A 12,422-nucleotide genomic window follows, 5' to 3' on the forward strand; every position below is an offset into this window, starting at 1 on the left:
AACCCGTTCTAGTCTCATTGGACCTTTGATGTTTAAGCCTTGTAGGCTTGATAACCAGATAAAAAATAGAACCACCAATTGCGACAACAATATATAACTCGAGCATAAATTCAAGTTCAGGGTTCTAGCATGGTCACAAGGTCCTGGTCTCAGCAGAACCTTTACATGTAAAATTCCAACATGCCTCCTCGAAGCTCTAACATTCACAAAAAAAGAGAAAGCATAAATGAGTTAGGAGGAGACTATAAATAGGTTTTAAGCCTATTTGATGTATTTGATGCCTTCATGCTAACAGAACATGACATATATTGAATATAATGTGCCCTATTAGCATTTTCACTATTATATTTATGAGCAGACAATGGAGATTTGTTATTATGATATCAAGCAAAGTTGCAGTCAGGTAGAAGACATTAGCATTGAGGATTTTGGCACCGATGATCTCCTTGAATTCATACTTGAGAAGTAATTGTCAATACTGAAATACTCATTCAAGAGTTATGTTTTTTAATGACAGTATCTTTGCATGTTCATTAATATCTTATTCAAATTTGTTGCTATACCATTGAAATACATTATTTCAGCTGCAAATATTTGTTATGAAAGCTTAGAAATTGCAATTATGATATTCATTAGAGGAATATATTGGACAACATATAGTAATAATTATTATATATATAAGAAAACAAAAACAACAAAACATTATTATTATCTATAAATACAATACTTGGTTTATCATTAAGCATTACAAGTCTGAAAACAAAGGAAAACATAAACTCCCAACACAAATAACAATTATTCAACTAACTAAAGAATAATCAACTTGATATTTTATATGTCTAAAACACCAATCAAAAATATAAAATTCATCAACAGAACCTTGTCCACTAGTATGTGGGTATATTTCTATTGGTTTATGAACATTCCATTCATACATAGTACAATGGGTTTTCCCTCTAACTTCATACACATAATTACTTTCATACCCAAATCTCTTGGGGTTGCTCAACGCCCGAAAGTTATACGGAAAAACATAGAATAATGCAATGTCACCCAAACTTTCCATCTTAACATAATTCATGCTTGACAAGTCTATCTTGTAAACAACCTTTTCGTACCATCGACAATCAAACATTAAAAGTTGCTCATCACAATTAACCAACTTAAAGGATATTTTCCAGAGATTTGTATAAGGAACTTTATCAGGAGCATTCTTGAGGTTTAGAAATTTAATATTTCTAGAATTCAAGTTTAGCGCACCGATATTGCCACGGTTAGTGACAACATATATTATATTATTGAAAACCACAAAGTCAACTACCGCCTCGGGTTCAACTTCAACCTCTAGATTTAATGTTGAATAAGTAAACCAACCATAGTATCGAGATTGATAGACATACAAAGACCTAGATTCTTTGCATAGAACCAGCAAGACAAATTCCTCAGAGCATTTCTCAAAAGCAAGCAAGGCTTCGTATTGGAGAGATATTATATAATTAACCGAAAAGGTAGCATTTTTTATCACCATTTTTTTTCTTGTAAATGGATTGAATAGCATAAATGAATTATTTTTATGGGCAAAGATGAAATATCCGCTGGAAACTCTAACATAGACACAGTTGGGGTATTGGAAGTAACTCATCATGTTCAAATTATAAACTTTTTGATTGGGTATGCTAATAAAGGAATGCGAGTCAGCAGATATACGATTGTTAATAGTAAAACGAACAAGCAATGGTTCCTTGGACGACAAGAAAGTTGATTTATGAAAAGTCCTCCAATTCATGCAAACACCCGAAAACGAAAAGAGGTCGTCGAAATCCAGTTCTTTGCAAATGATATCAAGCACATCCCATGGAAGTTGAGCAAGCTGACCATTATCTTTTGTAGGATCAAAACAATGACAATGTTAGGAGATTTATTTCTAAACAATACGATAGAAAAGAAAGAAAAAAAAAAAAGAATAAATAAGTACTAACCGGTGGTCTTGATACGATATTGAGATGACATGAATGTGTTGAATTCAATAGTTTGATAACTTTTACAAATATTGAACGGCAGTACGTGGGGATTCAGAGGAAGAAACATATTTATACCTAGGTTAGAGAAAGAATGGATTGGGCTGCACTTTTCATTTTAGATATAATAAGTAGGGCTGTTCAAAAAATCTATAGAGCTGAACCGAACTATCATACTGAACTGAACCGTGGTTAAATTACTGAACTATTTTCTTTGGTTAATGAACTGAACCATTTTCTTTGGTTAATGAAGTGAACCATAATTTATTTAATGGTTTGATAACCAAACTGAACCATAATTAATCAAATCCGAACCGAACCGAACTATAATTAACTATATTATATGGTATTACTTGACTTATGTTAACTTTGGTTCAGTTTTTTTAGCAATTAATTTATTTTAAATATAAAAAAATTAATTTCTTAGAAAATTAACATTTTTAACAGTTAATAATATTTAATTTTTTTAACGTTGATAAGTATAAAAATAACCTAAAGATTCAATCAACTAAATAAAAAATTTCATTGCTGGCGATACTGATGCATACGTAGAACTTTTAAATTTTTTGGATCAGTAACAGACAATGAACAGTATAAATTTCTTGACAAATTGAAAGTTAAATGTGATAACAATGATTTTTTTTATATATCAATGAAGTAACATTTAACTTGTTTTAGTGAAACGGTATAAATTTTACAATGAAATAGTATATATAAAAATGTCATTTACTGGTTGCTTTGAAAAAATTATTTAAAACTTGATTTGAGCAATATGATTTACGGTAACATTTAACTTGTTTAATTTTTAATTTTGTATCTTAATGATACAAATGTTTACTCAAAAAAAAAAAAAGCTTAATGATACAAATTATGTAAAAAGAATACTTTATAAAAACAGTAATGATTTTCTAATAAAAAATATAACAGTCTAAGAAACGGTTCTTTTAAAATATTGTTTCTTAACGGTTTGATACGGTTCGGAACTTATAACCGGTATACTGAACCAATTATTTAGTTCAGTTCGGTTCTGAACAAATTTAAACGGTTTAGTTCAGTTCATATAAATTTTTATTATGGTTCGGTTCAATCCAGTTTAATTTTTCAATTAACCATATACCATGACCTGCCCTAGATATAAGGATATAAATATGCCATATATTTAAGATTTTATGGGGTAGCCCTACCATTATTCCTATATCCCAATATTTATCAAAATATTTCAATTATATCTTTCTTATTTTTTATTAATTTTTTTAAAATTGAAATTTTTTGTATCCCTACATTAATTTATCGGAACACTTGACAAAAAAACTTTGATAGTTAAATTTTAATTTTTCAATGTACTATTTTTTTTTAATTATTTTTTATGTACCAAAACACTTGAAAAAAATGTTTTGGTAATCAAATTTTAATTTACAAATAAATTAATGTGTTTTGGTAATTTTCAAATTGCTTACCAACACATTTAATTAATGTGTTCCGGTTATTTTCAAACAATTTTATTGAAGTGTTCTGGAGATTTAGTTTTTTTTTTTTTTTAATTTTAGACTTTAGGACTAAAGTGATATATTTTGTAAAACAAAGCGTGTCGGAATGTATATTTTGTAGAACAAAATGTGTAGACAATCACTTTAGGCAACGTTTTTTTTTTGTGTTGCCTAAAGTCGTTTTTTTTTATGTTACCTGAATACCATAATTAAAGTCTTCCGTAAATGTATGAATTATTATTTATTTTTTTCAAAAAGGTAATTTTTTTTCCAAACATCAATGACTTATTTAAGGATATTTTAGTCAAATTGAATGAATGGTAGGGTAGGAGAATAATTGTTGGGGTATGGAAGAATAATTGTTGGGATATAAGTAGCCTTTTGGGATGCACTGAACTTAAAGTACTAAAAACTAAAATCAAGATGGGCATCAAAGTTGTTGCCAAGAAGCACTTAATTCCAATTGTTGTTGTCCCTATTCCATGCAAAGATAGTGGTTAGAAGAAGCAGTTGGACATATATGAATCATAGTTGCCACCATATTCAGAACATAAACTATGTCATGTTCCTAGCCACCTTCCTCAGCGAGTTGTTCCAATAAGCATACAAGAATTCTAGCCTCATTGTTGTCTTCAGTGGATGTTAACTCTGCAAGTGTCTGTGCATTTACAGTTTGCTCACTGTTTCCAAAAACCATGGCATCCCCTTCTAAATTATAGTTTTTGCAGAATTTCAAAATCTGATGACACAGTGATCTAGCTATATTTGTTAGAGAATAAAGTTAATCTTATTTAGCCTTTTTATGTTATATATTCAAACAAACTCGGTCAATGTTATTCCTTATTTTATGCTGAATATGTGGCATGTAAGTTATGTTAGTGGCTTTATGGATAGATTTTAGCAAATCTCTGAAACCCTCATATTTATTGTGTATAAGTAGGAGACCTGAATTAATAAAACACACAACTTCTGCAATATATTCTCAACCTATAATATTTTCTTGTTTAAACAACCACTTTAATAATACTGGGTGAATTCTTGCAGAAAGAAAATCCCACTTGCCATTATAAGCTAACACAAAATTATATATATATAGATTGTTGAAGTAAATAGTAGTATTTTCTATTGTGTCTCCACTGACTATGAAATTCTGGTATCAGATATGTGATGTCGAATACGATTTTACGATTCAAATATCTGTTGATGAAATTAATGGAGCAAGATGGTAGCAAACTAAAATAGTGCAGAAAGATAAAGAACACAAGGAATTGTTTACCCAATTCGGAACAACCTTCCTACTCTGGGGGCTACCAAGTCAGGGATGAAATCAATATACGATAGTATCAATTCAAAACTAAACTCCCCCATTTACAACCTCTCACCTAATCATTATCTTTCCTATGACTTCTATCTAAGACTCACTTAGGTATGAGACCCTCCTCAAATCCCCACGGCCACAACCCGTGACAAACAACACAAAAAATAAACTGTAGAAGACACTCTTCCAAAACACACAATTCTCAATGTTCAAAAGGTTATGAGAACAACACTACTCTCCTTGGTTAACAACTTCGGAGATTAAACAACATTCAACACCTACAGGTTTGTGAATGCATACATATGAAACTTACAACACAAAACACAATAAGGATTCTTAGAACCCTAAAAATACAAATATTAGTTCCACTTAAAACTAGGTATAGGCCAGTGTATTCATAGAATTAGTATTGGCTGAATTGGGCCTAAAACCGCAACAAGGAGGCTGCACAAAGTCTATTGCCTAATCTCCAAGAAAATAGGTTTTTTTAATCCAATCTTTCTTAAATTGCTTCCAATTATAAAGATTGTAAAAACCAACAAATATCTCTGATATATCTCTGATTGATTTGATCTGGGATACACATAAGCTAACAGAATATTCCATAATATTTTGTAGCTAACAAAGCAATTCATATAACTTGACAGATCAGCTCCAACAAACACGATGTCATACCTGTGATTTTGTGACATCTTGTTCAACATGTTGAAAGCAGAATAATATGGATTTTTATTCAACATGTTTCAACTAGGTTGGTTTTACCAAAATGCATGCTAATCTTAGAGAAACTACGGACTGTAATGATGGAAAACGGGTGTCTTAAGCTGCAAGCCGGTTACTTTAGGCTGTGTCAGTAGTAATGCTGGAAAATTAGTGTATTGCTCTAATAATGCATTTGCATCAATTATTTATCACCAAAGGGCCTATCAGCAGTCTTTACCCCACTTAAGGTAAAATTCTGTATAAACAAATGTCACAAGTGAAATCAATTTTACTGGCCTAAGTCTTATATTGCTGTTACAAAGTTTAATTATCCATTGTTGGAAATTAGTTTTAAACAAAGCTTCAAAAAATAAGTGGAGGAATGTGTTATTATTCGATTAATCAGTAGCTAATGCATAGCCATTTTACAAGCAAAAGGAAATAACTAACTCTACTCTTTACATGCCTACAAAGTAGTGACACTAATAACAAACCCCATTTCTCCTAAAGAATGGGTCTTATTCAAACAGACTAATAAAACAGTAGCTTAAAAACAAAATACGTGTCCACCTAACTTTCCCTCCCTTAAACTAAAACACATGTATTTTAGTTTAACTGTGACACACTAACCATTCCTAGCATACCACCAAATTTTTCAAATTTCTCAAGTTTGAGGGGTTTTGTCACCAAGTCTGCTACTTGCCCTTGAGAGTTACAATACTTTAATTCTACAACACCTTAATTCACTAAATCTCTTAAAAAATGAAATCACACAGGAATATGCTTACTTTTTTCGTGAAAAACAGGATTCCTAGCCAACTGAATGGCAGAGTTGCTGTCACATTGAACTATAGTTCCTTCAACCTCTTCGACTCCAATCTTTCGCAAGATTCTCTTAAGCCATATACACTGACAAGCACATAGAGTTGCTGCAATATATATAGCCTCGGTAGTTGATAAAGTCACCACAAGCTGTTTTTTAGATGGCGAATATACAACTCCATATCCTATCTTAAACACATACCCATATGTAAAGAGCACTCTATATAAAGAGCACTCTTTCAGAGATAGGACTTGAATTTGACACACGACTCTTTATAAAAACCAAAATAAAAACTTATGGTGAGACCTTTATACGACCTAAGAGACAAAATATTGGTCTACAATGAGGATCCACTTAAGGGAGGCCCTTGTGCTTTTCCCTTCTGTGTTATCCATAAATCCCTTTAGAAAAATACTACCTTTATGGGAGGGTAGATTGCCCGTAGAACGAACTTATGAACTTACATGTTAAGGGTTACTCTTTATCTCATCACTAAATTGCATCATCATGCATACATACATTTAATATTTGTTTTTTATTCATATTTCTTTTTCATGCCTTATTCATAGGATTTCAGAAGGAAAAAAAATATAACAAGAAAAAGTTCTTGGTGAGCACAAAAAAATGTTAATTCTCTCTTTTAAGAATTTAATATGAATATTTTAGATTTCTTTTATTATTTTAGTTATTATTTGCTCATGATTTTTCTTTGTTTTCTCATCTATGTTTTTATGCTTCATTGCTAACATTTTCTGCAATGACCTCCATGCGAAACACTTGCCCTAAAGTAAACTGATATGTTGACATCCTTTGATAAATTAAAAAATGGAATTTTGTGTTCGAAACAATTTTTCCAAACTAAACCAACCATTATTCCAAGACTAAAATCTATCATATAAGATAAGTCTAGCTTTTCCTCAATCCACAACCTTCCATAACAGCTTTATGTTCCCACAAAATTCCACCTGGCATTTGATTTATTTTTATTTTATTGCATTTTATTTTACTTTAGTTCATAACTGCCGATCACTCAACTCCCCATGTTGTTTCAACTCTCATGTTGCATTTACATATTGTTTAATCTGTGTGCCCATCCACGTTTTAAACTGCTACAAGAATAATGGTTATCATATAATGCCTTTCATATTTATGAATCACTTTCATTCTTCATCTCTACAAACCCAATGCATCTATTCTGCGTCTTCTTTAACAACACTCTCCTTCTCCATCCCATTTACCACGTCTACCAAATCTTCGCCCCCAATTTCATTCTCTTGCTCTTTCCCTCACAATCTCCATCTTAAGTTACCACGAAGCGTCTCAACTCCCACCACCTCCGTTTAAATCGACAAATCTCCAATCTCTGCCATTCCTAACAAGGTTCTTCCGTTTCGGGTTGGGCACGGGTTTGACCTCCATCGATTGGAACCCGGTTATCCCTTGATTATTGGTGGAATTAACACACCTCATGATAAAGGTTGCGAGGCTCATTCTGATGGTAAGTAATTAACATAAATTTTCATTATTTCTAAAAGCCTTTAAGAAATACTCATTTGGATTCTTAAATTCTATTCTTCAGTTACAGGGGGTGTTACACTTCACTGCATGGTTGATGCAATTTTAGGAGCTTTAGGACCCCTGATATAGGGTATATTTTCCCTGATAATGATCCTAAGTGAAAGGGTTGTGACTCTTCTGTGTCCGTCCATGAATCTGTGAGTAATATTCTATACCTAACTTTCTGTTTTATTTTCTCCATTCAAATTTGGTTTAGGTGTATTAATGTTGCTTAATTTAGTTTTATATTTGGAATCAATTAATAGCCCATCGAGTGTTTGTTATAATGATTGAAGATTGTTGGAGAATGGAAATGATTCAAGATTGAAGGTGTTATGAGGTGAGTTTTCTGTTATGGAAATTTGTTAACGATATTTTTATGGTTTTCTGATTATTCTTTTATAGATTGAAATTGGTGATGGTGATTATGGAGAGAAATATGGAGATATGGAGGAGGATTCGGGAATCGTGGTGGTGAGAGAAAGATGATTTGAAGAAAGGTTGTTACAAACCTATCAGAGGTGAATTCCTTTTCTCTTTTTCGGTTGTGATTTTCTACAATTTATGTTACAAACCGATTTTCTTCCTTTTCAAAACTCTGTCCTCATATTCTGTTATTTTGTTCCCGTTATAATTATTTCCTCTCATTTTCTGTTGTGCCGATTCTCTGTTCTCCCGTTTTGTTATGAAATTTTGTTGTGGTCTTTTTTGTTGCAAACCTTTTTTGTAGACTTCTTTTTTTCTATTGAACCGACTTTGTTAGATTTTTACGGTTGGACTGTGTTAGAACAAGATTTGTTTTGTTCAATACTCTTAGTTTTGATGATAACAAGGATATGAATTTTGTGTGAGATAATGTGGTACTCTAATACATTGCAATTTCCCTTTCAGGAAATATATAAAGAGTATACACAAATCAACGCTCAAAAGCTTTAACTCAGAAGGTTCAGCATGCAACATCAGAACATGGTCTGGCAAGACATCAGAACATGGTCAAGGCAGAATCAGAACATGGGTCTATGGAAGCATCAGAAGAACTTGAGTTCAGAAGCAGAAGCACTGAAGTTCTCATGGTATCACGCTCAGAAGCACTTCAAGGTCAGAAGACAAGAAGATGCTTTGCACCAAGCTGTTTAACTCTGATGATATTCAAACGTTGTATACACAAACATCAGATCAGAAGCAAGTACAGGTGGCAGACTACGCTGACTGGCAAAAGAAACGTTAGAAGCTATTAAAGGCAACGTCAGTAGACACAGCATGAACAAGGCTCGAGGTAGTTGCAAAAGCGTGAAACATTAAATGCAATGCTGTACGGAATACGCAAAGCATTAAATGCTCCCAACTGTCATCTTCTCAAGTGCCTATAAGTATGAAGTCCTGATGAGAAGCAAGGTTGACGATTTACTAACAATTAACTTGCTGAAACGCTATCCAAGCAAAAAGCTCAGAAACTTCATCTTCATCAAAGCTCACTATATTGTTGTTGTAATATATTAGTGAGATTAAGCTTAAACTTTAAGAGAAATATCACTGTTGTGATTATAGCTTTTCAGAAGCAATTGTAATACTCTTATTTGATTACATTAATTTGTAAGTAACTAGAGTGATCAAGTGTTGATCAGGATACTCTAGGAAGTCTTTGCTTGTGTCTAAGCAGTTGTAATTAGAGTGATCACGTGGTGGTCAGGATACTCTAAGAAAGTCTTAGCTTGTGTCTAAGCATTTATTCCTAGAGTGATCAAGTTGTGATCAGGATACTCTAGAAGACTTAGTCGTGGGCTAAGTGGAAAACCATTGTAATCTGTTACGATTAGTGGATTAAATCCTCAGGTGAGGTAAATCACTCCGTGGGGGTGGACTGGAGTAGTTTAGTTAACAACGAACCAGGATAAAAATAACTGTGCAATTTATTTTTATCGTCCAAGTTTTTAGACTACACTTATTCAAACCCCCCTTTCTAAGTGTTTTTCTATCCTTCAGACTGTTCTTTTCTGGGAGTTAATTTGGATTTATTATTTTCAAACTTGGGTAAGATTGCCCAAAAGTATCTCTTTCTTGAGCTTACAGGTTCCAAGTTGACATTGAAGCTTTGTAAGCGTGTTGCAGAGGCATTTGTAACAAAATATGGTAATATATGTCGGTTGGGCTCAAGCTGTTTTATGTATTGCTGAGTTGCCTTCACAAAAGGCCATTTTACCCTTACATTTGAGGGATACCAAAGAGGCAAAGCCCGCTAAGATAGAAAACAACGAAGAATCCGATAAGAAAAACAATTTCAGTATTTTAATCTCGACTTTGTAGATTGGGCATTAAACTATCTGAATGATATTTACTTCTTTCTTTTGTCAATTAGACTGAGATCTATGAGTGGTTTGCGTCTGGAGATATAAATGTTGGAGACTCAGGCAGGACACCCTACAGTCAAGATTTTTTGAGATAGAACACACTGTTGAGTGATGAATGAGGGGGATGTTTAAACTACTATACACATGTTCTTCTACAATGTATTATTGTTGACAGGTCTTTTTGCGACCTTCAATCATGGTCGACACGGGTGGATAATGAGCTATAATTTGAAGACATGATTAAATCGAATGTTGACAATGAACTAATTGCGGAAGACAGTCATTGTAGACATGGAAGATGGACTGTTGTCAGAATAAATAGTGGACATGGAAGTGTTGGGCATAGTTAATACTAACTTGATTTTGCCCTTACTATGATTATTAGTTTCACTTCTTTTTTATTTGGGACTAATAAGGATTTTTGGGTGACAGAGAGAAGATGCAAACATAGATTAAATGGTGCTAGATCAAGGAGAATTCACAGATATTGATGTTGATATGCTTTTCCATTGTTTTTCATTCGACAATTCATTGTTTGCATTGACCACGTCTTCTACCAATAATTCATTCATCACTGTTTCAATCATACATTCCTTCCATTTGATTTGTTTCAGATTAATCAGTTGTAATTGATATTCTTCATGCAGTTAACAAAACTATTCTTTTTTTTATATATATAAAATGGAGGGCCTAGGCCCTAAAGCAAGAAAAAATACAGAGGAAAATTCCGAACAACAAAATTATCTCTACTATATTCCTCCATAAGATGACGAATCCAAGGAGGAGCCTCACTATAATAAGGGGAATTGTCGTTCAACTTCCTACCCTCATTAGCAAGGAGATTAGCACAACTATTAACCTCCCTATAAATGTGGTGAATCTTCACTATATTCAATTGGCTCCTCATTATATTAATATTTCGAATCAAGCTTCCCACCACCATATTCTTGAAACTATCCCTGTTGACACAATCAATGACAATCTTAGTAAAACCAAGATGAATAGCCAATTTAACACCAATATAAATACCCCAAATCTCCGCCATGAAGGCACTACATGAACCAATACTTTTGGCAAAGCCGCCTAACCAATCCCCTTGAGCATTCCTAAGAATTCCTCCACATCCAGATAAGCCATTGCTCCCATGGGATCCGTCCACATTAAGTTTCACAAAGGGAGGGCAAGGAGCACACCAGCAAACTTGATGTTGATCTGAACTTTTCTCCATGATCTTATTCTTCAATAGCATAGATTGGTTATAATTTAAGATCTTTTCTTCTATAACTTCCTTAGCCCGAAAAGTTCTAACATAGTTAGAATCATGGGCTTCTTTGTTCCTCCAAAACCAAAGCGTATGGCAGCTTATAGCCCAAATATTACACCAGTCACGATAGCCAACGAAATCACTGAAGATGTTTAAATGTAACCAATCTTCCCAACCTGCATGGAAAAAATCAAACGTTAAAGTAAAAGGGATGATGCTATCCCAAAATCTTTTCACCATGCCACAATCCCTCAAAGAATGTAAGGAAGTATCACTGACAGCGCCACACACTGGGCATCCATCACGACCAAAGCCATCAATACTCATATGATTGTTTGTGAGCAATCGATCATGCTTGAGGATCCACACAAAATTCCTCACTCTTTCAGGGGCTTTTAACTTCGAGATTCTATCCCAATCCTTGCAGTCAATATCCTGATCAACATCATCAAGGAATTTGTACAACTGATTGATAGAAACCTGCCCATCTTTGTTTGTGGCAGCAACAAACATATCTCTTCCATTATGAGCCTTAGGAGGAAGCACTGCAGCAATCTTTAACTGAATATTGGTTGGCCGCCAACTTAGCATACTCCAGTTCTACATTCCAGTTTCATCTATTAAATCCTTCACTGTAACTGCACTCAAACTATCAGGAATACTCGTCTCCAACTCATCAACAACCAGACCGTTATCGATCCAGCATTGACTCCACGGATTAATAGAAGTACCATCCCCTATTATCCAAATGCCCAAGTCTTTAAACTAAGTAGTAGCCCTAACAATGTCCTTCCACAAGATTAAGTCAGACTACTTGGCATGCAAGCTATCCATGTTACTTTCTATTCGATATTTACTTCTCATGATGTCACACCACAAATATCCATCACCATTCATAATATTAC

The 12,422-nt window shown here is 33.4% G+C and overlaps 1 protein-coding gene and 1 pseudogene across 1 annotated transcript; both read right to left on the reverse strand.

Moving 5' to 3' along the window:
• Positions 1 to 799: 799 nt before the first annotated feature.
• Positions 800 to 4,202, reverse strand: LOC131604157 (uncharacterized). The gene is made up of 2 exons (XM_058876624.1): positions 4,082 to 4,202; positions 800 to 1,881 (listed from the first exon to the last, which is right to left on the reverse strand). The coding sequence occupies exons 1-2, from the start codon at positions 4,200 to 4,202 to the stop codon at positions 800 to 802; spliced, it is 1,203 nt and encodes a 400-aa protein (XP_058732607.1).
• A 7,915-nt stretch (positions 4,203 to 12,117) lies between these two features.
• LOC131604158 (protein NRT1/ PTR FAMILY 8.2-like) overlaps positions 12,118 to 12,422 on the reverse strand; it is a 2,260-nt pseudogene continuing 1,955 nt past the window's right edge.

The sequence above is a fragment of the Vicia villosa genome, linkage group LG5 (genome assembly GCF_029867415.1).
Source record: "Vicia villosa cultivar HV-30 ecotype Madison, WI linkage group LG5, Vvil1.0, whole genome shotgun sequence".
Classification (NCBI taxonomy): Eukaryota; Viridiplantae; Streptophyta; class Magnoliopsida; order Fabales; family Fabaceae; genus Vicia; species Vicia villosa.

Excerpts from the sequence above, each read along its gene's own strand:
- LOC131604157 (XM_058876624.1), bottom strand. The coding sequence starts at position 4,202 with ATGGTTTTTGGAAACAGTGAGCAAACTGTAAATGCACAGACACTTGCA. Across the intron at positions 1,882-4,081 it reads GGAACAACTCGCTGAGGAAG|ATAATGGTCAGCTTGCTCAA; the intron begins GTGGCTAGGAAC and ends ATCCTACAAAAG.